The sequence below is a fragment of the Balaenoptera ricei genome, chromosome 2, assembly GCF_028023285.1.
Source record: "Balaenoptera ricei isolate mBalRic1 chromosome 2, mBalRic1.hap2, whole genome shotgun sequence".
NCBI lineage: Eukaryota > Metazoa > Chordata > Mammalia > Artiodactyla > Balaenopteridae > Balaenoptera > Balaenoptera ricei.
In genome coordinates, this window is record NC_082640.1 from 174,866,023 (window position 1) to 174,893,750 (window position 27,728).

The following is a 27,728-nucleotide window of genomic DNA, read 5'->3' on the forward strand; positions in this document are numbered from 1 at the left end:
CTTTTTCTCCAGCCCTGTCCATAAGGCCCACCAAAAAGAGTTCCTTTCAGCTAGCAAGGCCAGCAATGTACCCTCACTGTCCTACCTCAGGGGTTATCCGTTCTCCAGCCCTGTGTCATTGTTCAGTTCACAAAGCTCTTGGTCGCCTTTCTTCTTCATAGATAATCACGCTGGTCCATTACATTGATGACTTTATGCTGATTGGACCTGGTGAGCAAGAAGTAGCAACTACCCTAGACTTATTGGTAAGACATTTGTGTGTCAGAGGGTGGGAAATAAATCTAAAATTCAGGGGCCTCTAGTGGATTTCTAGGAGTCCAGTGGTATAGGGCATATCAAGGTATCTCTTCCAAGGTGACGGATAAGCTGTTGCAGCTGGCGCCTCCTACCGAGGCACAGTGCCCAGCGGGCCTCGGGATTTGAGAGGCAACATATTCCTGATTTGGGTGTGTTACTCCGACCCATTTACCAAGTGACCCGAAAAGCTGCTGTTGAGTGGGGTCCAGAACAAGAGAAGGTTCTGCACCAGGTCCAGGCTTCTGTGCAAGCTGCTCTGCCACTTGGTTCCTCTGACCCAGCAGATCAGCGGTGCCGGAAGTGGCAGACAGGGGTGCTGTTTGGAGACTCTGGCAGCTCCTAGAGGTGAACTGAAGCACAGGCCCTTAGGATTTTGGAGCGAAACCCTGCCATCTTCTGAGGATAACGACTCCCCTTGTGAGAAACAGCTCTTCATCTGCTACGTGGCCTTAGCAAAGACCGAACATTTAACTATGGGCCCCCAAGTTACACGCAACCTGAGATGCCCATTTATCTGATCCATCAAGCCGCAGAGTTGGGAGTGCACAGCAACGCTCCATCATCAAATGCAAGTGACATGCACAAGACTGGGCTGAGCAGGCGCTGAAGGCACAAATATGTACGTGAAGAAGTGGCCCAAATGCCCACGTCCCCGCTCCTGCCACACCGCCTTCTGTCTCCCAGCCGGCATCTGTGGCCTCATGGGGAGTCCCCTACCTTAGCTGATAGAGGAAGAGGAGGCTCAGGCTTGGTTTACAGACGGTTTTGCATGATATGCAAAGGTGCAAGCAAATCTTCCCGGTGGGCAGAACTTTGAGCAGTGCACCTAGTTGTTCATTTTGCTTGGAACATGCAATTTTATACTAATTAATGGGCTGTGGCCAATGGTTTGGCTGGATGCTCAGGGATTTGGAAGGAACATGATTGGAAAGCTGCTGACAAGGAAGTCTGGTTGACAAAGATATTTGGGGACGAGGGATGTGGACAGACCTCTCTGAATGGGCAAAAATGTGAAGACATTTGTGTCCTATGTGAATGCTCACCAAAGGGTGACCTGAGCAGAGGAGGATTTTAATAGTCAAATGGATAGGCTGATCTGTTTCGTGGATACCAATCCGCCTCTCTCCATTCACCCCTGTCATCACCCAGTGGGCTCATGAGCAAGGTGGCCATGGAGGCAGGGATGGAGCTTACGCATGGACTCAGCAACATGGATTTCTACTCACTAAGGCTGACCTGGCTTCAGCCACCACTGAGTGCCCAATCTGCCAGCAGTGGAGACCAATACTGAGTGCCCAATCTGCCAGCAGTGGAGACCAATACTGAGTGCCCAATATGGCACCAATTCCCAGGGTGATCAGCCAGCTACTGGTGGCAGGTTGATTACAATGGATTGTTTACATTATAGAAGGGACAGAGTTTCACTCTAATTGGAAAAGGCACTTACTATGGATATGGATTGCTTTTCCTGCATGCAATATTTCTGCCAAAACTGCCAAAGTTCCTTACACACTGTCATGGTATTCCACACAGCACTGTTTCTGATCAAGGGACTCACTTCACAGCAAAAGAAGTGCAGCAATGGACCATGCTCATGGAATTCACTGGTCTTACCATGTTCCCCACCATTCTGAAGCTGGCTTGATATCATGGTGGAATGGTCTTTCGAAGACTCAGTTAACAGTGCAAGCCAGGGCATCAAGGTTCTCCAGAAGGCTGAAATGCTCTGAATCAACATCCAATATATGGTGCTGTTTCTCCCATAGCCAGGATTCACGGGTCCAGAAATCAAGGGGTAGACATGGGAGTGGCACCACTTACTACTATCTGTAGTGACCCACTAGCAAAATTTTTGCTTTCTGTTTGCATGACTTTATGGTCTGCTAGCCTAAAGGTCTTAGTTCCAGGGGGAATAATGCTTCCTCCAAGACACAAAACAGTGATTCTATTGAACTGGAAATTAAGATTGCCACCCAGCCACTTTGGGTTGCTCAGGCCTCTGAATCAACAGGCAAAAGGAGTTGCGACACTGGCTGGGGTGAATGATCCTTACTATCAAGGGAAGTTGGACTACTATTCCACAATGGAAGTAAGGAAGACTATGTCTGGAGTACAGGAGATGCCTTAGAGGGTCTATGAGCATTACTAGAACCTGTGACGAAGGTCAGTTGAAAACTACAACTCAATCTAGTCAGGACTATTAATGGCCCACATTCTTTGGGAATGAAGGTTTGGATCACCCCACGAGCTGAGGTACTTGTTGAGGGCAAAGGGAATACAAAGTAGGTAGTGGAAGAAGGCAGTTACAAAGACCAGCTATGACCCCGTAACCAGTTATAGAAATGAGGACGGTAACTGCCATGTGTATTTCCTCCTTATTTTGCTATGAATAAGTGTGTGTATAAATTATGTATTTGTTTCCTTTCCTCCCTTATTCCTTCATCATGTCAGATAAGATGTGTTGACTTTATACCATGGTAGTTAAGTATTTTAAATTTATACCATAGTCTTTAAGTTATGGGATTTCAAGGAGAAGAGCGGATATCACTACACCACTCAAGGACTTTAGGTCCTCTTCTGGGGAAGGGGTTAGTGGGTTGTTGGGACAGCTGTATCATGTTAGGTGGAATGACCACCTTATTGTCTTTATTTGGAGATCAAGTACAGTTTAAGGAGATGCAAATGGCTGCCAAGGTGACAGGGGCTGGACTTGTAATGGTTAACTTCAAGTGTCACGTGACTGGGCCACAGGCTGAGATTAAACATTATTTCTGGGTGTGTCTGTGAGGGTGTTTCTGGATGAGATTAGCATTTGAATCCCCTCCCCAATGTGGGTGGGCACCAGCCAATCCCTTGGGGGCCTGAATAGAAAGAGAAGCGGAGGAAGGGAGGGTTGAGTCCCTTAACTGCCTGCCTGCTCAACCTGCAACACTGGTCTTCTCCCCTTGGGCTGGGATTTGCACCATGGGCTCCTCCGGTTCGGAGGCCTTCGGACTTGGACTGGAATTGCACCACGGCTTCCCTGGGTCTCCAGCTTGCTGACGGCAGATCGTGGGACTTCTTAGCTGTCATAATTGTGTAAGCTGATTCCTTACAATAAATCTCCTTTTATATATATGTGTGTATATATCCTATTGGTTCTGTTTCCCTGGAGAACCCTAATATAGTCAGTCACTTTATTTTTAGCCATTCCAGGGAGTATACAGTGCTATCTCATTGTTGTTTGATTTGCATTTCCCTAAAGACTAATGATGTTGATCATCTTTTTATGTGCTCATTTGCCACCCACAGATCTTCTTTGGTGAACTGTCTGTTCAAATCTTTTGCCCCTTTTAAAAAATGGATAGTTTTTTTTTTTTCCTTGAGTTTTGAGAGTTCTTTATATATTCTGCATACCAGTCCTTTATCAGACATAATTTGTAATTTTACCCCAGTCTGTGCCTTGTCTTTCCATTCTCTTAACAGTTTCTTTCGAAGAGCAGAAGTATTTAATTTGGATGAAGTTCAATTTATCAATGTTTGCTTTTACAGATTGCACTTTTTGTGTCTTATCTAAGAAATTTTTGCCTAACCCAAGGTCACAAAGATTTTCCTTTATGTTTTCTTCCAGAAATTTTATAATTTTAGGTTTTACATTTAGCTCTATGATCCATTTAAAATTTTTCTATAGAGTGAAGTATTTATTGAAGTTCACTTTTTTCCATATGATAGCCAATTGTTGCAGAATGATTTGTTGAAAAACTATCTTTCCTCCACTAAACTGACTCTGCACCTTTGTGTAAAAAAAAAAAAAATCAGTTACCTATATCTGTGTGGTTCTATTTCTGGGCTCTCTATTCTATTTCACTGATGATTTGTCTATTTTGATACAAACACCACAGTGTCTTAATTGTTGCAGCTTGTAAGTCTTCAAATCAACTTTGGTCTACTTTTTCAAAGGTGATTTGGCTATTCTATGCATTTAGACCCAGGTCCTACGCATTTAGACCCAGGGAGTCAATTTCTACTAAAAAAAAAAAAAAAAAAAGCCTGCTGGGATTCTAATTGTGCTGAATCTATAGATCAATTTGGAGAGAAATAACATCTTAACTATACTGAGTAGTTCCCTCACACATGGCGCTTATCACTACTTAACTGAATAGTATTTGAGGGGTACCTTCGGCAGAGATCTGAACTTCACTCTCTCTCTGCAGCTTTCTCCTCTCCAACACTCTGCCCTGCACACTCCAGCTTCCCTGGCTTTCCTGGACTGTCATTTCCATCTCGGCTCCACTTGTGTTACCCCTCCCTGCACTGCAGCCTGGATACTGTCTCAAGGCAGTAAGCTGGGCAATCATAGGGCTCACCTCGTTTATTTCCCGTCTCTCAGGGTTCACTGTGCTTCATTGCTAGATGTTCAATGTCTTCCATACTGTGGTTTCATATATTTTGCCCACTTAAAAAACTGTTTCAGGCAGGAAAGTAAATCCGGTCCCTGTTATTCCATCTTGGTAAGAAGTGGAAGTCTCAATTTTTAATTTTTAATGTCAAATCTGTTCTCAAAGTTATAAAATTCAAGTAAAAACAGGACAAAAACATAACTAGTAATTAGTACAATGTTTTATCACACTTCGTTTATTTGCTCATTAACTCATTTCATTCCAAGAACATTCATTGAATTCTGCATGGTAAGCACTGTGCTGGCATCTAAGCATACAATGCTGAGGATCAAAGCCAGACAGGCCCCTGGCTCTCACAGAGCTTACAGTCTAGTGGGACAGACAGACATTAACCAAATAATTACAAACAAAAATCTAACACTGCAATTGTGATAACTGCTATGAAGGAAAGGAAAACAATGCTATGATAACCTACAAGAGGGTGATTTTATGGTATTTGTTTCTATTGAGCCTATATCCATGATTTGAAAAATATCACTACTGTTTCTTTAAGTTAAAGTCACAAAGAAATTCCATTATGTATACAATGGGAAAAAAGTATCCATCAAATAAACATTAGGTTAAGACGATATGCTAAGTACTTTGGAGCACACAAAAATTACGACACTATCTACGAAAATTAAGATCTAATTGGGCATATAAAATATAAAGAAATATAAAGGTTATATATCTATATCCTACAGGAATATAATTGGAAATTTACCACTTACACATCGTTTTTGTCTACCCCATTAAAAAAGGTATTTTTTCTATCAGCCCAATTGCAGAAGTTTCATCAGTTCCTTTGAGAAAACAATACACTTATTTTATTTTGTTAGGTCTTACCTAGATATCTCAGCTTGGGAATTCTTCTCTCCATCAACAGTGAAAGGAGATGCTCCAGTTAGTAATTCATACATTAGAACACCTAAACTCCACCAGTCAACTGCCTATAAAACAACAGTAATTTCATTTTCTAGAATATTAACTAATTTTATTTTATAAAAAAGAAAAATGAACAAAATAAATCTATATATTTGACAACATTTTGACAAAAAGATTTTGTACACAGCTTCCTGTGCAAGGAGTATTAAATTAGCACATGCAAAAAAGACATTGAGAGGACAAATATTCAGGTATCCTCAGAACAGAATTTAAACATAGAGAAGTCAATCAAGTGTTTCTATTGCTAAAAGTGTTTCAATTATTTCCTAAACTAGTAATGATTTTACTTAGGTTAATTAAAAAAAATTTTTTTTTAAATTAAAGTATGGTTGACTTACAATGTTATGTTAATTTCTGCTATACAGCAAAGTGATTCAGATATATATATATATATAATTTTTTTATATTCTTCTCTATTTGGTTTATCACAGGATATTAAATATAGTTCCCTGTGCTATACAGCAGGACCTTGTTGTTTATCCATTCTATATATAACAATTTGCATCTGCTAACCCCAAACTCCCAATCCATCCTTCCCTACGCCCCAAAAAATTTTTTAAATTTTAAATAAATTTTTAAAATTTTAAGTAAGGAAAATCTTTGGACTTATGATAGGGGGAAAAACGTACCCATCAGCATTTTTATTAACTATTCAGCTCCAATAAATATGAAATTTCTTAAAGCCAAAGAACGAAAATGAAAATAATCCCATCAAAAGATGTTATTTTTTCATAACCACCTATATCAATTCCTCTTATGGAACCAATCACATAAATCTAGCAGTCTTCACTTTCTGGGAGGTATGGAAAGACTGAAAATAATATAAAATAAAATGTGATCTACGTTGGAAAACAATTTATAAAAGCAGTTACCTGAACTGAGAGCATAGCAAATTATACAGAATTTAAAGAATCTTGATATATTGAAAATTAGTTCCTTTACAATTAGGCAAATCAAGATTTCAATAGTTGTTGGATATATGAGCTTACACCAATGAGAAATTAACTGGTGCTAAAATTTTAAACTCTCTGCTTCCAAATTTCAGAGCCAAGATTTCAGAGAGATGATGTAAAGTTTGTGAGCCTAGAGTTATTTTAAAGAAAATACATAACAATAACATATAAACTAAATCAGTAATTCAATTCTTTTATTTATACAAGCAGCTTTACTGCCATCTGAGTCAGGACCCTTACAACGTTGGATCTGAACCATGCTCGTAAATTAATACAGATCTATAATCAGATTCCTAGTCACGGACTGAAACCAATACCACACAAACTTGAAGAACTCCTAAGGGCTCGTAAATGCACGATTAGTCGTTAGCAAGGAGACCACCGATTCTCCACTGTTAAGATATTCCTACTGGGGACTTCCCTGGTGGTCCAGTGGTGAAGAATCTGCCTTCCAATGCAGGGGACGCGGGTTCAATCCCTGGTCGGGGAACTAAGATCCCACATGCCACAGGGCAACTAAGCCCATGTGCCACAACTACTGAGCTCACATGCTGCAAACTACAGAGCCCATGCGCTCTGGAACCTGTGCCACAACTAGAGAGAGAAAAAAAAAACCCACACGCCACGACTAGAGAGAAGCCTGTGCGCCACAATGAAGAGCCCGCGCCGCAACAAATGATCCCACATGCCTCAGCGAAGATCCCGCATGCCACAACTAAGACCCGACGCAGCCAAAAAAAAAAAAGATATTCCTACTGTATATGTGAGATTTTGAAAGGGGATGAGGAAGATGGGGAGATGAGGAGCAAAATAATAGTCAGAATTCCTTATTTGGAGAACGTTATTAATAAAGCAAAAGTGTTAAGAAAGAACTGAACAAATCTGTACCCTTTAATACAGGAAGAAAAAATATGTGACCTAGATTTTATAACTACTTAGAAAGCCTCATCTACAATCTTCATTTTGCACATACAAAGGGAAGTGAGGAGGGAAAAAACTGAGTTTTTTAGAAGGCTTAGGAAAACAAACTTAGACTATCCTGAATGCAGAATTGTTTTCTTTCTCCAAGGATTGTCACAATGGTTTTTTCTGTTGAAGAGGTAATCAACAACGTTTCCAATATCACTACAAAGTTAAAAGCAGAAATTGAGAATAAGAAAATATGAGAGACTCCCTTTTTAAGGATCTCTTACAAAGCAAATTGTCGACTGAAGGTGAAATAGTTTCCATATGTTTTTCTAGCAAAAATCAATAATGCCAATAAGCACTGTCCATAGTCATTCAGCATGACTCCAATGGGGACAATGTGCATTGTTTATGCATTCATGACACCTCTGCATTGTACTGTGGCCCAGGTGTGTTCTAAAAGGCCAGGTCACATGCAACAGACAAAGGGTGATTTCTGTTTTAAACAGGGTTACAACGGATGCTTTGCTCAAGACATGATACTTTTAACGGAAATAAAATAAAAATTATTATTTGAAGAATTAGTCGATTTTGAGATTTCCTTTAACAAGAGTATTATTCTATAAAACAAAATATTATCCTCATCAACAAAACCTGAAAAAAGGGAAATCTAGAATGTCCTAACCTTTCCATTATCTTTTTTCCTCCAAAAGACTAGATATCATAATATGTTCGTGTATACAAAGCAAAGGAAAGGTAAAAAAATGAAGATAACACCAAAAAGAGGGCCTAAGTTATTAACTAGGATTCTTAATATACATTTTATAGAGATATATCAGGAAGTGTCAAAAATAGAACATACCTTGTCATGTCCTGAATCTCCCCCTCTGACAATATCTGGTGCCATGTATTCAATAGTTCCACAAAAGGAATATGCTCTTTCAGCCTTAAACAAACAATCAAACAAAGAAAAAGGGATTTGATTTTAAGCTCGTATGACAAGTGACAAGAAGAGAGAGTTAATACTACACGGCAGTGTTGAGATACACCACAGTAGCAAAGTAGTGGTAGAAGCTACTTGACAGACCTTCTTCTCACCAGGACAGACCTATATATACACACCTATACAGTATGAGGTAAATGGGTAAACTTTTTAAGCCCTGAAACTCTACTATCATCCATCCGTCCGTCCGTCCAACCATCCATCCAACCATCCATCCATCCATTAATGAATCCACTCATTCGCTCTTCTTTTTTTCTGTGTGTGTATATATTTCAATCACTGACTTCTTTAACTGTTCTTGTAAGTGCAAATAGTCCTAGTAGTGTGAATGACTTTATTTCCAGATCGGCAAGATTGGGAAAACATTGGGAAACCTGAAGGAGAAAGGAAGATCAAATACTAAGAAGGGAAACAGGGAACCCAAAGATGAAAAAGGATGAAAAGAATTTTTCCAATCTTACCATCATGTTTAAGTTTGGCACTGCCGATGGTGGGTTTAAGTGATGATGAGCAGAACTGTCTTTTAAAAAAAATACTGCCTCTTAAAGACAGTTGCTTCTCTTTTGTAGAACTTTAAAAAGGGCTAATTTAATACATCAGCCTAAAAATTAATCTTAAAAAATTAAGTAATTAAAAAAATGACCAACTGTGTCATATCTCAATGTAATAAGGAGAAAAAAAATATATGAATTGTTATGCAGATAAATTAAATAGGGGAAAAATAATTCTTCTTTAACAATGTACATTCATATGGCTATATCTAAAATTTTAAAGGCACTTTGGTACCATTAAAATATTTTACAAAACTTATTTTAGGGGCTTCCCTGGTGGCGCAGTGGTTGAGAATCCGCCTGCCAATGCAGGGGACACGGGTTCAAGCCCTGGTCTGGGAAGATCCCACATGCCACAGAGCGGCTAGGCCTGTAAGTCACAACTACTGAGCCTGCACATCTGGAGCCTGTGCTCCGCAACAAGAGGGGCCGCGATAGTGAGAGGCCCGCGCACCGCGATGAAGAGTGACCCCCCACTTGCTGCAACTAGAGAAAGCCCTCGCACAGAAACGAAGACCCAACACAGCCAAAAATAAATAAATTAATAAATAAAAATTAAAATGGAGATTTCTTTAAAAAAAAAAAAAAACTATTTTAGAGGAAGCTTTTCAATTTACACTTTATTCTTCTTCTACCAGCAAGGTTTCAAGAAAAATAAGCATTCTTTTTATTCACCAGCTTTAAACATAAAGAACACTACCCTAGCAATGTTATAGAAGTGGTAGAAGGCCCTAGTTTTATTGGCTGAAAGTTCAGCCCAGAGATAATGAATGTAATGAATTTATTTAAACCCTGTGATAACAAATGTATTAAAACTACTTAATTATGATATATACAGCTCAATAATTTTACAAAAATATATAATTTTATATAAAGAAAAATAAAATTAATATGGTTTATGACTCACTTCTTTCTTTTTATGTACTATATATATTGAAAGATTACTATTCCCCTAGAAACTAAAAGAAATAATCCAGTTATGCTTAGATCTGCAGAAAATTTTCTTTCTTGTTACCTGGCAGAATAATCTCATTGAACAGCTATGATAAACTATATATCAAATGTCATTATCTCTCTGCTTCATCACTTCAGTACCAAATGCTAATTTTGTATCAAACTACTGGAACGATTAAGGCTAAATAAAATTGATTTCATATAAATTTGCATTTAAAAGTAATGAATAATTTTAAACATTCTGTTAGACATGTTTAGATTGAAAAAAATATGTGAATGCTTAGGAAGCATTCATTTCTTCACTGAATCATTAAAAAAGAAATACTCCAAAATTACTTTTCAGTGGGATGGGGGGAGTGGGAGGGAGGCTCCAGAGGGAGGGGATATATGTATACATATAGCTGCTTCACTTTGTTCTACAGCAGAAACTAACACAAATTGTAAAGCAATTATACTCCAATAAAAAAAAGTATATATATCAAAAACAAAACAAAACAAACAAAAAAGAATGTGTATGAAGTAAAGCCTGGTCATAGTTTGAAAATCTAAAAAAAAAAAATTCCCAAGCTTCATAAAACTAAATATGTAGTGTTTTTAGTTAATACACTATTTATTATGCAATAGCCCTTTATAGGATATTAAGCAAAAATCATTATATAGCTGACATAAAGAAACACATAAAAATTGCTAAGTCATAGTATTTATCATTTGATCTCATCTTTCTTTGTGAATTCCAGTCAACTGTTTTAGTTAAAATTAATTAATTTATTGAAGTATAGTTGATTCACAATGTTTCAGGTATACAGCAAAGTGATTTGGTTATACATATATACATATGTATATTCTTTTTTAGGTTCTTTTCCATTATAATGGTTATTACAAGATATTGAATATAGATCCCTGTGCTATATAGTAGGTCCTTGTAGTTTATCTATTTTACGTACAGTAGTATGTATCTGTTAACCCCAACTTCCAAATTTATCCCTCCTCCCCCTTTCCCCTTTGGTAACCATAAGTTTCTTTTCTATGTCTGTGTCATTTGATCTCATCTTAAAAGATATCTTTAAAACATATCCTAAATCAAGTTTAGATATATTGAAAGAAAATAAAAATAATTCTCCAAAATGGTTTATGAGTAAAAAGATTGCAAATTTTGATTTATTGCTTCTCTAGATTTTTATTTATTTAGAAAACTAGACTTTTTAGTACATATAAATTTTCATTTCTATTTATAGGCATATCTGTGTTACAAGCCACTTTGGAATAATGCACATTTTCTTTTAAGTATGCGATAATGATTAAATTTTACAACTTGAAAGTCATGAAAATCCACACTCTCTTCTTCAAAATACTAGATATTCATAAGTTTAGTGTAAAACCGGTAAGAAACATATGGATCTTATTGATTACTGTGGGAAAGATCTGATAGTCACCACCACTTTCCATGTCTCTTTTTTTTCTTTATCTGACAATGAGAACTATGCAACGATGCAGTTCAGTTCTCCATTGTCTTGACATACAGGAAGCTCAGAACCACATTAAGTCCTCAAAGATATTTCTTCTACCTTCTCTGTGTGATTTCTGAGCTTTTTTAAAATTCACTTTAGCTTCTCTGTTTTTTGGGGGGGAGGAGGGAGGGACGTAGGTAGTGTCTACATTAATAAATAATTAAGAGATAATTATTTATTTTATAAAAATTCCAAGAGAGAGCAAAATTAAGCTTAAGTGTTGGGACGTTCCAATCCCTGAGGAATAATAGTAAACAAAGACAAAGTATTTCTTAAGTCTCTCTGTTATTTTAAAACATTGCCATTTTAGCCTCTTGCAATTCTGTATATGCTTCTTCTTCCTCTGCCCCAAATGGAAGTGTTACTCCCTCCGAATTCTAACTTTTAGTGTGTCAGTCTCAATTTTCTAAGAGTTTATCTTCTATTGTAAAAAATAGCCCCAATTTTAACTTTTGAATTTGTGTTTATCTGCCTAGGAAGATGCATGTTATCTAGAGCAGTGGTCCCCAACCTTTTTGGCACCAGGGACCGATTTCGTGGAAGACAATTTTTCCATGGACCAGGGGAAGGGGGGGAATGGGGGGATGGTTTAGGCAGCAATGCAAGCAATGGGGAGCGACGGGGAGCGGCAGATGAAGTTTTGCTCACTCGCCACTCACCTCCTGCCGTGTGGCCCAATTCCTAACAGGCAGCGGACAGGTACCCGTCAGCGGCCCGGGGGTTGGGGACCACTGATGTAGAATGTATGCAGAATGCCTTTCAAATAATTGTACCCAGAAGACAAACTGATGAAGTATGATAGGGGAAGGTCTCTGGTGGGGACAAAAAAGATTTCAAGGTAATATGTTATGAACTATGATATAAAAAGGCTAGGATAGCATAGCTAAACTCTATTATGATTATTATTTATTAAAAATTAATATTTTTCTCAAGGAGACAGGCAATCAGCCAATTTTGCAGTTAAGTCCATAGTATTTTATAAGCAACATTACTTATTAAACACTACAGTGTTAAAAGATTGTGAAGGAGAATTTAACTGAATGTGAAAATAGTAAAAGCAGTGTGTGCACCATCCTGGCACATAATACGGAGTATTCTTGTGTTTAAGTATCAGCTGATCAAGGAGGCTTCACTGTGCCTTAGAGAGAAAGATCAGGTAACACTGGACAAAAAACTGGTTTCCTTCTAAGGAAGAATCCAAATAGGAACTCAACTGCCAAACCCTCAGGCATTACTCAATAAACACGAGATTAAATCATGCCTAGCTTTTATTTGCCAATGTTTTATCTTGATCTTATCTGCTTATGATATATAGATTAATTTGTGAGTTAAATGTAAAATTACCAAAGAAATTTTTATTCCCCCATTCTGTATTTTTTCCCATCTCTATTTTGACAAATCTCACAACAAATATCCAAATGTTGGATTTTTAAGAAGAAATATTGCATTGCTAATCATCCAAGTCTATGCTCACAAGACAGAAAGGGGAATCCCTAGGTGCCAGCCACAAAGAGGATGCTGAAAACCAGAGGTACCCATAGGACCTGGGCCGCGGCAGCACAAAGGAAAGGAAGGGAAGTTGTTTCAGATCCTAGCAATCCAGAAGCTTGAATTTCAATACTTTTATAAGGACAAAAGATGAGGCCCTCGGCTCTAAAGAGGCGGACTGGAATTACTACTCTTGTGTAAACCTTGGAATCTAAGAAAGCTGAACCCTCAGTGAAAGCAAAGTCTAGAAAAAATAAATTCACCCAGTAGCCCAGGTTTGTTTCTGTCTGAGCCCTAGATTTAAAAACAAACAAATAAATGTTCCTCTTGTGGAATCAAATCCCTAGGCTTGTGGCTCTTGTAGATTTGGGACCTAAATTTACTCTTTCCTCCATAGTATGGGAAAGTGAGAAAATCTGGTCCAACATGGTGACACTCTGGAACATATGACAGAACTAGAGAAATTCCCACTACTTAGCTGCCTCAGGATTCACACAGATAAAGCACTGAAGTCTCAAAATTACAAATTAGTGAACTATACTGTGCAAACAAAACAGAAGAATTACTTGAAATACTAGAAGAGCAATCTAGAAAAGGCCTAGTATGTTGTAAAAGATGAAAGACATAAAGGAAAATATCCATAAAACAATATAGCAGCATAGAAAAGACTAGAATGATATGAAAGAGAATACAATAGAACTGTATAAATGAAAAAATACAATAAAAATAGGCAGACTAAACAGACTAGACACAACTAAAGAGAATCTGTGAAGTATACGACATATTTGAGAAAATTATCCTGAATGTTGCGAGAGTCCCAAGCAGACTAAATAAAAATATATCCATGGGTAGCAAATTTCTATTTTTTAACTTGAGTGGTGGTTATAAGAGTGTTTGCTTTATAGTAATAACTCACTAAGCCATATTTTCATTTTGTTTTTGTGTTTTATTTTACAATAAGAAGATACCAAAGACAAAAACCTAGTCCATTCCTAGGTATGTTCATATCCAGCTAAATTATCACTGAATATGCAAGGCAAAATAAAGGCATTTTAAGACAAAGAGTTTACTATTCATTGATCCTTGTTTAAAAAGACATCTAGGGGCTTCCCTGGTGGCGCAGTGGTTGAGAATCTGCCTGCCAATGCAGGGGACACGGGTTAGAGCCCTGGTCTGGGAAGATCCCACATGCCGCGGAGCAGCTGGGCCCGTGAGCCACAATTATTGAGCCTGCGCGTCTGGAGCCTGTGCTCCGCAACAAGAGAGGCCGCGATAGTGAGAGGCCCGCGCACCGCGAGGAAGAGTGGCCCCCACTTGCCACAACTAGGGAAAGCCCTCGCACAGAAACGAAGACCCAACACAGCCATAAATAAATAAATAAAATAAATTAAAAAAAGAAAAATTCATTGTTAAAAAAAAAAAAGACATATAAAGGATGCACTTCAGAAATAAACTGAACTCACAAGAAAAGAGTAAGATGTAAAAAGCAGTAGTGAGCAGAGAAAACAGGTAAACATGTGACAAAATCTAAACAAGGTTTGAATTTATAAAATGAAAATAATAATTACACAATAATCAATCTGGGAAATATAACACAAGATGGGACTAAAATAATAAGTAACAGTAACATATAAAATGAGATGGATAACTGAAGCTAAAACATTCTAATGTTCTTGTAGTGGTCATGACAATCATAGACATAATTGTTAATTTTAGACTCTGTTAAGTCGGTATACAGGCACACCTCGTTTTATTGTGCTTTGCTTTTTTTAAAAAATTTATTTATTTATGGCTGTGTTGGGTCTTCATTTCTGTGGGAGGGCTTTCTCTAGTTGTGGCAAGCGGGGGCCACTCTTCATCGCAGTGCGCGGGCCTCTCACTATCGCGGCCTCTCTTGTTGCGGAGCACAGGCTCCAGATGCGCAGGCTCAGTAATTGTGGCTCACGGGCCCAGCTGCTCCGCGGCATGTGGGATCTTCCCAGACCAGGGCTCGAACCCGTGTCCCCTGCATTGGCAGGCAGATTCTCAACCACTGTGCCACCAGGGAAGCCCTGTGCTTTGCTTTATTGTGTGTTTATCTGTGTTTCGCAGATATTGTGCTTTTCACAAATTGAAGATTGTGGCAACCCTGTGACAAGCAAGTCTATTGGCACCATTTTTTCCAACAGCATTTGCTCACTTCTTGTCTCTGTGTTATAGTTTGGTAATTCTCGCAGTATTTCCAACTTTTTCATTATTATTATATTTGTTGTGCTAACCTGTGATCAGTAATCTTTGATGTTACTATTGTTATTGTTTTGGGGTGCCATGAACTGGGCCCATATAAGACAGCAAACTTAAATCGATAAATGTTGTATGTGATCTGACACCAACTGGCTGTTCCCCCATCTCTCTCCCTTTCCTCGGGCTCTCCTATTCCCTGAGACACAACAATATTGAAATTAGGCCAATTAATAACCCTACAATGACCCTTAAGTGTTCAAGTGAAAGGAAGAGTCACACAGCTCTCACTTTAAATCAAAAACTAAAAATGACTAAGCTTAGAGAGGAAGGCATGTCAAAAGCCAAGAAGGCCAAAAGGTAGGTCTCTTGCACCAAACAGTTAGCCAAATTGTGAATGCAAAGGAAAAGTTCTTGAAGGAAATTAAAAGTGCTGCTCCAGTGAACACATGAATGATAAGAAAGCGAGATAGCCTTATTACTGATATGGAGAAAGTTTTAGTAGTCTGGATAGATCAAACCAGCTACAACGTTCTCTCAAGTCAAAGCCTAATCCAGAGCAAGGCCCTAACTCTCTTCAATTCTATGAAGTCCTGAAAGAGACGAGGAAGCTGCAAAAGTGAAACTAGCAAAGGTTGGCTCAGGAGGTTTAAGGAAAGCTGTCTCCATAACGTAAAAGTGCAAGGTGAAGCAGCAAGTGCTGACACAAAAGTTGCAGCAAGGTATCCAGAAGATCTAGCTAAGATAATTAATGAAGGTGGCTACACTAAACAACAGATTTTCAGTGTAGACAAAACAGCCTTCTATTGGAAGAAGATGCCACCTAGGACTTTCCTAGCTGGAGAGGAGAAGTCAGTGCCTGGCATCAAAGCTTCAAAGGATAGGCTGACTCTCTTGTTAGGGGCTAATGCATTTGATGACTTTAAGTTGAAGCCAGTGCTCATTTACCATTCTGAAAATCCTAGGACCATTAAGTATTATGCTAAATCTACTCTGCCTGTGCTCTTTAAATGAAACAACAAAGCCTAGATGACAGCACATCTGCTTATAACATGGTTTATAGAATATTTTAAGCCTACTGTTTTAAGATCTACTGCTCAGAAAATAAGATTCCTTTCAAAATATTACTGCTCATTGACCATGCACCTTGTCACCCAACAGCTCCGATGGAGATGTACAATGAGATTAATGTTATTTTCATGCCTGCTAACACAGCATACATTCTGCAGCCCATGGATCAAGGAGTAATTTCAACTTTGAAGTCTTATTATTTAAGAAATACATTTAAGGCTATAGGTGCCATAGACAAGTGATTCCTTTGATGGATCTGGGCAAAGTAAACTGAAAATTTTCTGGAAAGGATCCACCATTCTAGATGCCATTGAGAACATCTGTGATTCATGGGAAGCAGTTAAAATACCAACATTAACAGGAGTTTGAAAAAAGTTGATTCCAACTCTGCTGGGGGACTTTGAGGGGTTCAAGACTTCAGTGGAGGAAGTATCTGCAGATATGGTAGAAAAAGTAAAAGAATTGGAATTAGAAGTGGAGCCTGAAGATGTGACTGAATTGCTGCAATTTTATGATAATATTTTAACAGATGGTGAGCTGCTTCTTAGGGATGAGCAAAGAAAGTGGTTTCTTGAGATGAAATCTACTCTTGGTGAAGATGCTGTGAATATTGTTGAAATGACAATAAAGGATTTAGAATGTTACATAAATTTAGTTTATCAAGCAGTGTCAGGATTTAAGAGGTTTCCAGTTTTGAAAGTTCTATTCTGGGTAAAATGCTACCAGACAGCATTGCATGCTACAGAGAAATCATCTGTAAAAGGAAGAGTCAACTGATGAGACAAACTTCACTGTTGTCTTATTTTAAGAAATGGCCACAGTGAGGTCAGCGTTCAGCAGCCACCACACTGATCAGTCAGCAGCCACCAACATCGAGGCAAGATCCTCCACCAGCTAAAGGATTATGATTCACTGAAGGCTCAGGTGGTGGTTAGCATTTTTAGCAATAAAGTATTTTTAAATTAAGGTGTGTACTTTTTAAAAGACATAATGCTATTTATAGCATACTTAATAGACTGCAGTTTAGCATAGACATAACCTTTATATGCACTGGGAAACCAAAAAGTTCATGTGACTTGCTTTATTGTGGTGGTCTGAAACTGAACCCACAATAACTCCAAGGTATGCCTGCATAAGTTAAAAATTTCAGGGTAATAACCACTCAAAGAACAGATATAGAATATATATAACTTCTAGACAACTGGGAAAATGAAATAAAGAAATCTTAATCATTTAAATAGAAGAGAGGAAAGAAGGGGAAAAAAGCAAAGAGAAATGATGATAAAGAGAAACACACAGCAAGATAAGAGAAATAAATAAAACTATATCAGCAGTCATAATATACAGATTTAACTCACCAGTTAAAAGATAGACACTCTCTGGATCAAAAACAAAATCCAGTTATATGTTATTTACAAAAGGCACACCTAAAACATAATGACAAAGAAATATTGAAAGTAAAGAGATGGAAAAAGATATATCAGACCAGCATTAACCAACAGAAAGCTGGAATATCTTTATTAATAGCAGGAAAATGAACTTTAAGGCAAAAAAAATTATTAAAATTAGGCAGGGTCACTACATAATAATGAAAGGAACATTTCACTAGAAAATAACACTATTCCAAGACTAACACAATCAAAAATTTTTGAAGAGCCTTAAACCACATAAAGCAAAAATGGTGAGATTTCCAAGAAGAAACGGACAAATCCACAATCATAGTGGGCACTTTAACATATCTCTTTTACAACTGACTGATCAAGCAGGAAAATAATTGGTGAAGCTATGGAAGATATGCATGATGTTCACGAAAATATATAAAATTTGATATCTAACAGTTAGAGAATGACTATACAGTCTTTTCAAGTATTCATGGCACATTTACAAAAATTAACCAAATAATAGGTCACAAAGCAAATCTCAAAAACCACAGAAATAAAACCATATATGTTTTCTTGTCCAAACAGTAAAACTAAAACTCATTTACAAAAAGATAGCTCAAAAATCCTATATACATGAAAACTTAAGAACCCATTTCTAAATAATTCATGGCCCAAGGTAAAAAACCACAATAAATAACAGTAAAAATGCTATATATTATAACTTGCGAGATACATCTAAAGCTGTTCTTAGAAATTCAGTTTTATTAAAAAAAGAGTGATTAAATATTAGTGAGCTGGATGTCCAACTCAAAAGTTTAATAAAAGAATACAAAAGAAACTAACAGAAAGTAAAAGGAATGAAGTAATAAAGGAAGATCATCAAAGAAATAGAAAAATTGAGAGGCTTGATAAAAGCTGTTTCTGGAAAAAGACTAATAAAATGGACAAATCTCTAGCAAACTGAGCAAGAAAAGAGGAGGAAAGTTACACATCAGTAATATTAGTCATTTAAAAGGCAACATTACTGCAGTTACAATACAGATTAAAAACTAAAGCACTTCTATGAATAATATGATGCCAAAGAATTTAAAAACAAAAATATAACATTTTCTATAAAAACATAACTTACCAACATTGACTCAAGAAAAAATTGAAAACCTGAATATAACTGTAAATATTTTTAAAAAATTAAATCAGTATTTGAAAAGCCACTCATATGCACCTAGAAGGGAAAAAAAAAGAAAAAAATACACCCTCATAGCTAGAAGTGCATTCAGAGGAAACCTTCAGAGGAACTGTCTATCCTATATAAACTATTCCAAATTACTTTCATGATGTTAGTATAATCATGATGTCAAAATCAGACAAATACAATATTAGAAAGGAAAATTACAGGTCAACTTAGACAATAAAATCTTAAATAAAATATTAGCAAACAAAATCCAGCAATATATTAAAAATATATGTCACAGAAAGTAAAGTTTATTCCAAGAATTGAAAGATGGTTTAACATTGAAAAAGAAAAAAACCTATTAACGTAACTCACACCACTAGGTGATTAAAGAAAAAACCATAAGAATTTCCTTATATCAATATACTAAGAATATAATTTATCTATCAAAAACCTAGAGCAGATACCATACTAAATGGTTAAAACCTAAAACACATGGCCTTAAAGTAAAAAGCAAGGATATATACATATAAAACTTAGTAGACAGAGCAACAAAACAAAACCAAACCACACATCCCCAAACACACACAAAATAAAAAGTATGAGAATCAAAAAGATACAAAGCCATCATTACTTACAAATAGTAGTTCTGATTTTTCTTTTAATATAGTAATCTACATAAAAAATCCAAGTGAATCTGCAAATTAGTGGAACTAATATGAATTCACCAATATTGCTATGTACAAGATCAACAACATTCCTATGCTTTGCCAAGAAAAACAGATATTCTAATTTTTGTCAATAGGAACAAAATAAGTTAATAGAAATAAATCTAATAATATATGTATAAATCATTACAAAAATTAGAAAATATTATTGAAAGACATAAAAGACAAGGAAATAAATGGGAAAATATGAATATTTATGCAAATTTGTGTTGTTAGATTCAATACCCAAAGATCACAGTTTTCTCCAAATTAATTTATAAATTCAATACACACTGAGGAACAAAAGACCAAGAATAGCAAAGACAGTGAAGAGGCAGGAGGAAGGTCAGGGGAAATAAGGAGAGAATGACAGGATAAGAGTGAAGAGGGGAAAGATCTCACCTTTCCAGATTAAAGACATACCGTAAAGCTATGGCCCTTTAGATTTTTCAGTTTTGACTCAGGGAGAGGCAAGCAGACAAACAGAACTGAATGAAGAGCCTAGAAACAGACTCACAAGCATGCACAGGAATTTGGCATATGACAAAGCTGTTTTTCAAATCAGTAGGGAAGGGATTAACTGACTATTCAATGAATAGTTCAGTCAACTGGGTTATCTATATAAAAAGAGAAAAAAATAAGATCCCCACCTCGCACATATATATAAATTAATTCCTAATAAATTAAAGATTTCAATATGCTAATTTCAAAAAGAAAACAAAAGAGAATATCTTAGTTCATTGAGACAGGAATGGATTTCATTTTAAAAGATTCAAAGAAATCAACAACTTAACTTTACACCTCAAGGAACTAGAAAAAGAAGAATAAACTAAACCAAAAGTTAGCAGAGGGAAAGAAATGATAAAGATTGAAGCAGAAATAAATGAAACAGAAAACAGAAGAACAACAGAAAAAAATTAGCAAAACTTAGATTTTTGAAAAGATAAACAAAACTGACAAACACTTGGCTAGATTAAGAAAAAGAGAGAGAAGATTCGACTAAAATCAGAAATTAAAGAGAAGACCTTACAAGAAACTAAATTATACCCCAATAAATTGAATGATTTAGAATGGATAAATTCCTAGAAACATACAATCTACCGGGACTGAATCATGAATAGAAAATTTGAACAGACCCATAATCAGTAAGGACACTGAATTAGTAATCAAAAATCTCCCAGCAAAGAAAAGGCCAGGACCAGATGGCTTACTGGACATTCTTAAAAAACATTTAAAGAAGTAGTAGGACCATTCCTCCTCAAACTTTCCCTAAAAAACTGAAGAGAACACTTCCAAACTAATTTTATGAGACCAACATTACCCTGATACCAAAGCCAGGGAAAGATACTACAAGAAAAGAAAATTACAGCCCAGTATCCTTGATGAACACTGATGTAAAAGTCCTCAGCAAAATGCTAGCAAACTGGGGGCGGGCTCCAGCGCGGGAGTCCATGTGGGCGCCGGCGCCGTGGGGAGCAGCACGGGCGGCGGGGGGGCGCCATGGCAGAGCTGCAGCAGCTCCGGATGCAGGAGGCGGTGGACTCTGGTGAAGAGTCTGGAGAGAGAACATCCGGAAGATTCAGGGCCTCATGTTCCAGTGCAGCACCGGCTGCTGTAACGACAGCCAGGCGTCCACGCAGCAAGTGCACCAGTGCATTGGGCACTGCCATGCACCTCTGGCTCAAGCCCAGGCCCCGGTGACCAGCGAGTTGGAGAAGTTCCAGGACCGCCTGGCCGGGTGCACTATGCATGGCAACGACAAAGCCAAAGATTCAATAGATGCGGGGAGTAAAGAGCTTCAGGTGAAGCGGCAGCTGGAGAGTTGCGTGACCAAGTGTGTGTGGATGACCACATGAATCTCACCCCAACCATGACCAAGAAGATGAAGGAGTCTCTCTCATCCACTGGGAAATAGATGTCTGCTATTGGCCACCGGGGCTGAAGGCAGAAATGTATTTAAAAAGAGGAATGGGGATTTGGGTTTTCTAAGGAAAAGTTTATGAATGAGGAAATTAAGGATGGCAGCAAGTTTAAGGCCTATGTCACTTGCCTCTGGACACTAGTTCCTTTGTGTTTGAATCCTAGAAAATGAAAAAACCTGGTGCTAAAATTTGGGTCAGAGATAGCACAGGAGAGTTTTTGTGAGCCTGAATTTCATGTGGCCAGGGCTTATCCTGGCAACAGGGAGCCTCCCTTGTACCAAACCAGAGCCCTCCAAGGTACCAGATTCTCTTAGTACACAGATACCAACAGGCTGGCAGGTTCATCTGACCTGCTTATGATCTGGTGGAGTGTGAGGAGAGGTGTTTCTATTTGTTGCCAACCTCCTGTTTGCCAGAAGGATCACTACAACATTTTCCATAAACTGGAAATAAAACAAAATCCAGGAGGTCACTAATTTAGAAGGGGAAAGGGGGCTTCTGGGGATTTGTTTTGCTTGGTTTTGTTTTATATACAAGGGCATGAAGCTACTTTAAAGATGTAGAGTTGGGAGAGGTAGTTTGGATAAAAACTTTGAAAGGGTCCTTTCTGGCCATCAAGATGTGGAAGCGCATTTCTTAAAATTCTCACACATTACATCTTTCAGCCTGGAGACCCTGCAAAAATATAAGAAGCGCTATCACACTGGTAGGGGAACCAAACCTTCCCTCTAACTGGCAGCCATGATGAGCCCTGAGGCTGTCTGCAGCAGAGTCAGCCGAGTGACAAGACAATGTTGCAGTAACACTCACCCTTGAAGGGAAAGGGGATTTTGACTGTGCTATATGCTAGTATTCAGGAATGAACAGTGAAGGGGAATGTTAGCTGCTTAATTAAGAGAGTTATGAAATACTGGCTTTGGAAAAATCTGGTTTTCATAAAACAAAATAGAACGAAAGCCTAAACCCAGTATTGCTTACTTTGCCCCCTGTAATAACAGAGTTCTGTTGAAACAATCCCTTGGCAACACGAAGGTCAGAGGAGAAAAAGAAAGCAACTCAGGGGCAAGCTGTGACTCCTTTAGAGCAAAAAACGGGACAGCCCTTCGTTACCAAATACCACTTTTGCGACATGCGTTGGTCTTGCCCCAGTTCTGGCACCTTATCGTTTTATCAAGGACCTCATTGTGTTTTTACCAACTTATTACTTGAAATGATAATATAGCCTGTCTGTTTGCTATTTCAAGACTGTGATATATTTTTCTAGTGGTTTGGTTTTAAACATAAATAAGACTTAATTTTTCTTCCAGAAAAAAAAAATGCTAGCAAACTGAATTCAACAGCACATAAAAAGGATTATACACCATGACCAAATGAGATCTTGGAATGAAAGAATGGTTCAAGATTCAAAAAATCAATCAATGTAATACACCACATTAACAGAACGAAGGACAAAAACCACATGATCATCTCAACTGATACAGCAAAAGCATTTGACAAAATTCAATACCTTTTCATGATTAAAAAAAGCACTTAACAACAAGTTAGGAATAGAATGAAACTACCTCAACATAACAAAACCATGTATGAAAAGCCCACAGCAAACATCGTACTCAATGGTGAAAAACTGAAAGCTTTCCTCTCAGATGAGTAACAAGGTAAGGATGCTCCCTCTCACCATTGCTATTCAACATAGCGCTGAATGTCTTACCCAGAGCAGTTAGGCAAGAAAAAGAAAGAAAAGACATCCAAATTGGAAAGGAAGAAGTAAAACTATGTCTGCTTGCAGATAATATGATCTTATACATAAAAAACCCTAAAGATTTCACACACAAAAAACCCGTTAGGACTAATAAGAGAAGCAGCAATATTACAGGATACAAAATCAACATACAAAAATTAGTTATGGGACTTCCCTGGTGGCGCGGTGGTTAAGAATCTGCCTGCCAATGCAGGGGTCACGGGTTCAAGCCCTGGTCCAGGAGGATCCCACATGCTGCGGAGCAACTAAGCCCGTGCACCACAACTACTGAACCTGCGCTCTAGAGCCCTCGAGCCACAGCTACTGAGTCCGCGTGCCACAACTACTGAAGCCTGCACGCCTAGAGCCCATGCTGTGCAACAAAAGAAGCCACCACAATGAGAAGCACGTGCACCGCAACGAAGAGTAGCCCCCGCTCACCGCAACTAGAGAAAGCCCGTGCGCAGCAACGAAGACCCAATGCAGCCAAAAATAAATAAATAAAATAAATTAATTAAAAAAAATTAGTTATGTTTCTATACACTAACAATGAACAATACCAAAAGGAAATGAAGGGGGAAAATCCCATTTAAAATAAGCATCAAAAATAATAAAATACTTATAAGTTAACTTGACCAAGGGGTCAAAAGACTTGGACAATTAAAATTACAAAATATTGTGAAAGAAATTTAAAAAGACACAAATAAATGGAAAGACACCCCATGCTCATGGACTGGAAGGCAATATTGTTAAAACGTCCACACTACCCAAAGTGATCTAGAGAGTCAACATAATCCCTATCAAAATCCCAATAACTTTTTGCAGAAATAGAAAAAAAGATCTTAAAATTCATATGGAATCTCAAAGGATTTGAGATTAATAGCCAAAACAATCTTGAAAAAGAACAAAGTTGGAGGTCTCACACTTCCTGATTTCAAAACATATTACAAAACTACAGCAATCAAAACATTTTTGACAAATAAAGACAAACATACAGACCAATGGAACAGAATAAAGAGCCCAGCAATAAATCTTTATGCACATGGTCAAATGATCTTTGACAAGGGTGCCAATGGGGAAAGGATAGGCTCTTCAACAAATGATGCTGGGAAAACTGAATATTCATACACACAAAAAAATAAAGTTGGATCTTACCTTACCCCAAATACAAAAATTAACTCAAAATGAACTGAAGATCTAAATGTAAAACCTAAAACTATAAAACTACTAGAAGAAAACATAGGGGGAAAGCTTCATGACGTTGGATTTGGCAGTGATTTCTTGGGTCTGACACCAAAAGCACAGCACCAAAAGCAAAAATAGACAAATGGGTTGACATTAAAATTTAAAACTTCCTTGCATCAAAGGAAACAAGCAAAGTAAAAAGACAACCTACAGAATGGGAGAAAAAGTTTGCAAACCATATATCTGATAGGGGGTTAATATCCGGAATATATAAAGAACTCCTACAACTCAACAACAAAAGAGCAAATAAATTTGATTAAAAAATAGGCAAAGGACTTCAATAAACATTCGTCCAAAGATGGTATACAAATGGCTAATAAGCATATAAAAAGATGACTCAACATCACTAATCATTACAGAAATGCAAATTAAAACTACGAGATATCACTTCATGCTCATTAGGAGGGCCACAATCAAAAAAGCAGAAATAACAAGTGTAGGTGAGGATGTGGAGAAATTGGAACACTTGTGCTCTGTTAATGGGAATGTAAAATGGTGGAGCTTCTATGGAAAACAGTATGAAGGTTCCTCAAAAAATTAAAAATAGAATTGTCACATAATCCAGCAATTCTACTTCTGGGCATATATGCAAAAGAATTGAAAGAATGATCTCAAAGAGATATTTGTACACTCATGTTCATTGCAGCATTATTCACAACAGCCAATAAGTGAAAGCAACTCAAGTGTCCATCAGTGGATGAACGGATAAACAAAATGTGGTATATACATACAATGAAATATTATTCAGTCTTAAAAAAATATGGAAATCCTGTCACATGCCACAACATGGATAAACACTGAGGACATTATCCTAACTGAAGTAAGCTAGTCACAGAAAGATAAATCCTGCATGATTCCACTTATATTAGGTATCTAAAATAGTCAAACTCATAGAAACAGAAAGAGGAATGGTGGTTGCCAGGGGCTAGGAGGAGGGGAAAATTGGGAGTTGTTGTTCAATGGGTACAGAGTTTAGTTTTGCAAGATGAAAAAGTTCTAGAGATCTGTCGCATAAAAAATGTGAATATAGTTAACACTACTGAACTGTACACTTAAAAACGATTAAGATGACAATTTTTGTATTATGTGTATTTTGCAACAATTTAAAATTTTTTTAAAGATTCAAAGAATATAAATCTTAAGAGATTGGTAAATTTGATTACATTAAAATGTCAAATCTGATAATGGCAAAAACACCATTAGTCACAGTTAAAGACAAGTAAAAGATCTGAAAAAGAAATTCACAAAATGCATAATTATCAAGGATGGGTAGCTGGAATATTTAAAGAACTCCAACAAACCAATAACATCAGAAAAAAATTGCAACACTGTGATAGAGAAAACACAGAAACATAAATGTACCTCAGAAGCAGAATGGATAAATAAACTAGATAATTCATATAAAAGAATATTATAGAGCAGCTAAAATGAACGAAACAGATTCCTGTTTATCAGCTTGAATAAATTTCAAAAATAAGTCAAATAAAAAACAATCTGCAATATAATATGCCATTTATGTACATTTTAGAAACATAAGCTAACAGTATGTATTATTTATGGATGTAATATATAAAGTAAGGATACTAAAACAAGATTAAATTCAATCCACCATCCACTCTTTGCCTGCACCTGTGCTGCTAAATGTAGTTTTAAGAAAACCATTTTTTCTATATTTGTGGCTGACAGTATATCTATCCCCAGTCTCTCTCTTCTTAGGTTTAAACTGAGCCAATGCTCAATTTTCAGTCCGTGTCTTACTTGACCTAACAACAGTATTTGATATAGTTGATCATTTATCATCCCTGAAACACTTCTTCACTTAGCTTCCGGGGACAACACACCTGCCTGTTTTCTTCCCAACCTCCTCATCCCTTTTTCTCAGTCTCCTTTGCTGGTTTATCTTCCTCTCTTGACTCTCTTAATGTTGGAATAACTAGAGTTTATACCTTTGTCATTTTTTCTTTTCTATCTATACTTACTCTGTTGGTATTCTCATTCATTTTCGTGATTTTAAATACTACTTATATATTGGCAAATTCCAAATTCCTATCTCTAGATGAGACTTCTGTCCCAAATTCCAGATTCATATACCCTACTGCCTATTAAACATCTCTGTACATCTAACAGACATCTCAGACTCAACTGGTTCAACTGCACTCCTCCACCCACCCAAAACCTCCCCTTCGGCATATTAGTTGACAGCAACTTCATCCTTCCAGCTGCTCTGGCCCCAAACTTTGGAGCTACTGTTGATTCCTCTTGTTCTCTCACACCCCATATTCAAGCCATCAGGAAATTTCCTTAGCGCTAATGTCAAAATATATCTAAAATCTGACTATGTCTTCCAACCTACTCTGCTACCCCATGGTCTAAATCAATGCCATCTCTTGCTGGGGTTAATGCAACAGCTTCCTAACTGGTCTCCAAGTTTCCAGATTTGTTCCACTACAGGACCATCGTGCTTGGCAAACAGTATCTTCTTAGATAACTCAGGCCTTGTCATCTTCTACGCAAAGCTCTCCAGTGGCTCCCGTTTCACGCGGAGGACCCATAGTCCTTACAATGGTCTCCCATGCTCTGCACGATCTGCACAGTCCTTCCTCCAGATGACCACCTCCACGTCCTTCTTTCCCACTACTCTATCCTCACTCACTCTACACACCCACACTTACCTCCTTTTTGTTCACAAACAGCCCAGGCATATTCCCACCCGAGGGCCTCAACACTGGCTGATCCCTTGACCTAGAAATCTCTTTCCTGGATATTGATATATCTCATGCTCTCTCACTTCCTTCAAGTCTTGACTCAACTGTCACCTTCTTAGTGAAGCCTTTCCTGATCACCTGATTTGAAAGTCCAAGCTGCTCTCACCCTGCTACTTCCTATCTCTCTTTCCTACTGTACTTGTCTTTGTGTCAATTACCATTATCTAACATATTCCATACATATTTTACTTGTTTATTTGTTATTATCTGCCTCGGGGGGGAAATTTTTGTCTGTTTTGTTAATTGCTGGATTCCAACACCTAGATAGAACAGTGCCTGGATCACAGTAGATGTTCTCTCAATATTTGCTGAGTGAATGGGAAAAAACCACAAATTGTCCATAACTGTATATGTGACTAGTGGGTGCACAGATTCTGCTATACCATTTGCTGTATTTTTATTACATTTGAAATATTTTACAATATAAAACATTTAAGAAGAAATTTGGAAAATATAAACATTTATTAATCACATTTATGCAATG

General features: G+C 37.4%; 1 protein-coding gene and 1 pseudogene across 2 annotated transcripts in view; one reads left to right on the top strand and one right to left on the bottom strand.

Moving 5' to 3' along the window:
• The window catches only part of RPS6KA5 (ribosomal protein S6 kinase A5), a 182,677-nt gene that overhangs the window by 36,329 nt on the left and 118,620 nt on the right, over positions 1–27,728 (bottom strand). Inside the window, exons 6-7 of one of the 2 annotated variants that reach the window (XM_059914826.1) lie at positions 8,382–8,465; positions 5,562–5,665 (exon numbers count right to left, since the gene is read on the bottom strand). In XM_059914826.1, the coding sequence (XP_059770809.1) occupies positions 5,562–5,665; positions 8,382–8,465 (188 nt within the window). Of the gene's footprint in view, positions 1–4,643; positions 4,695–5,561; positions 5,666–8,381; positions 8,466–27,728 lie in introns of those variants that run through there. The other variant, XM_059914827.1, reaches the window with a different exon arrangement.
• LOC132359924 (protein FAM136A-like) lies at positions 21,075–21,489 on the top strand (annotated as a pseudogene).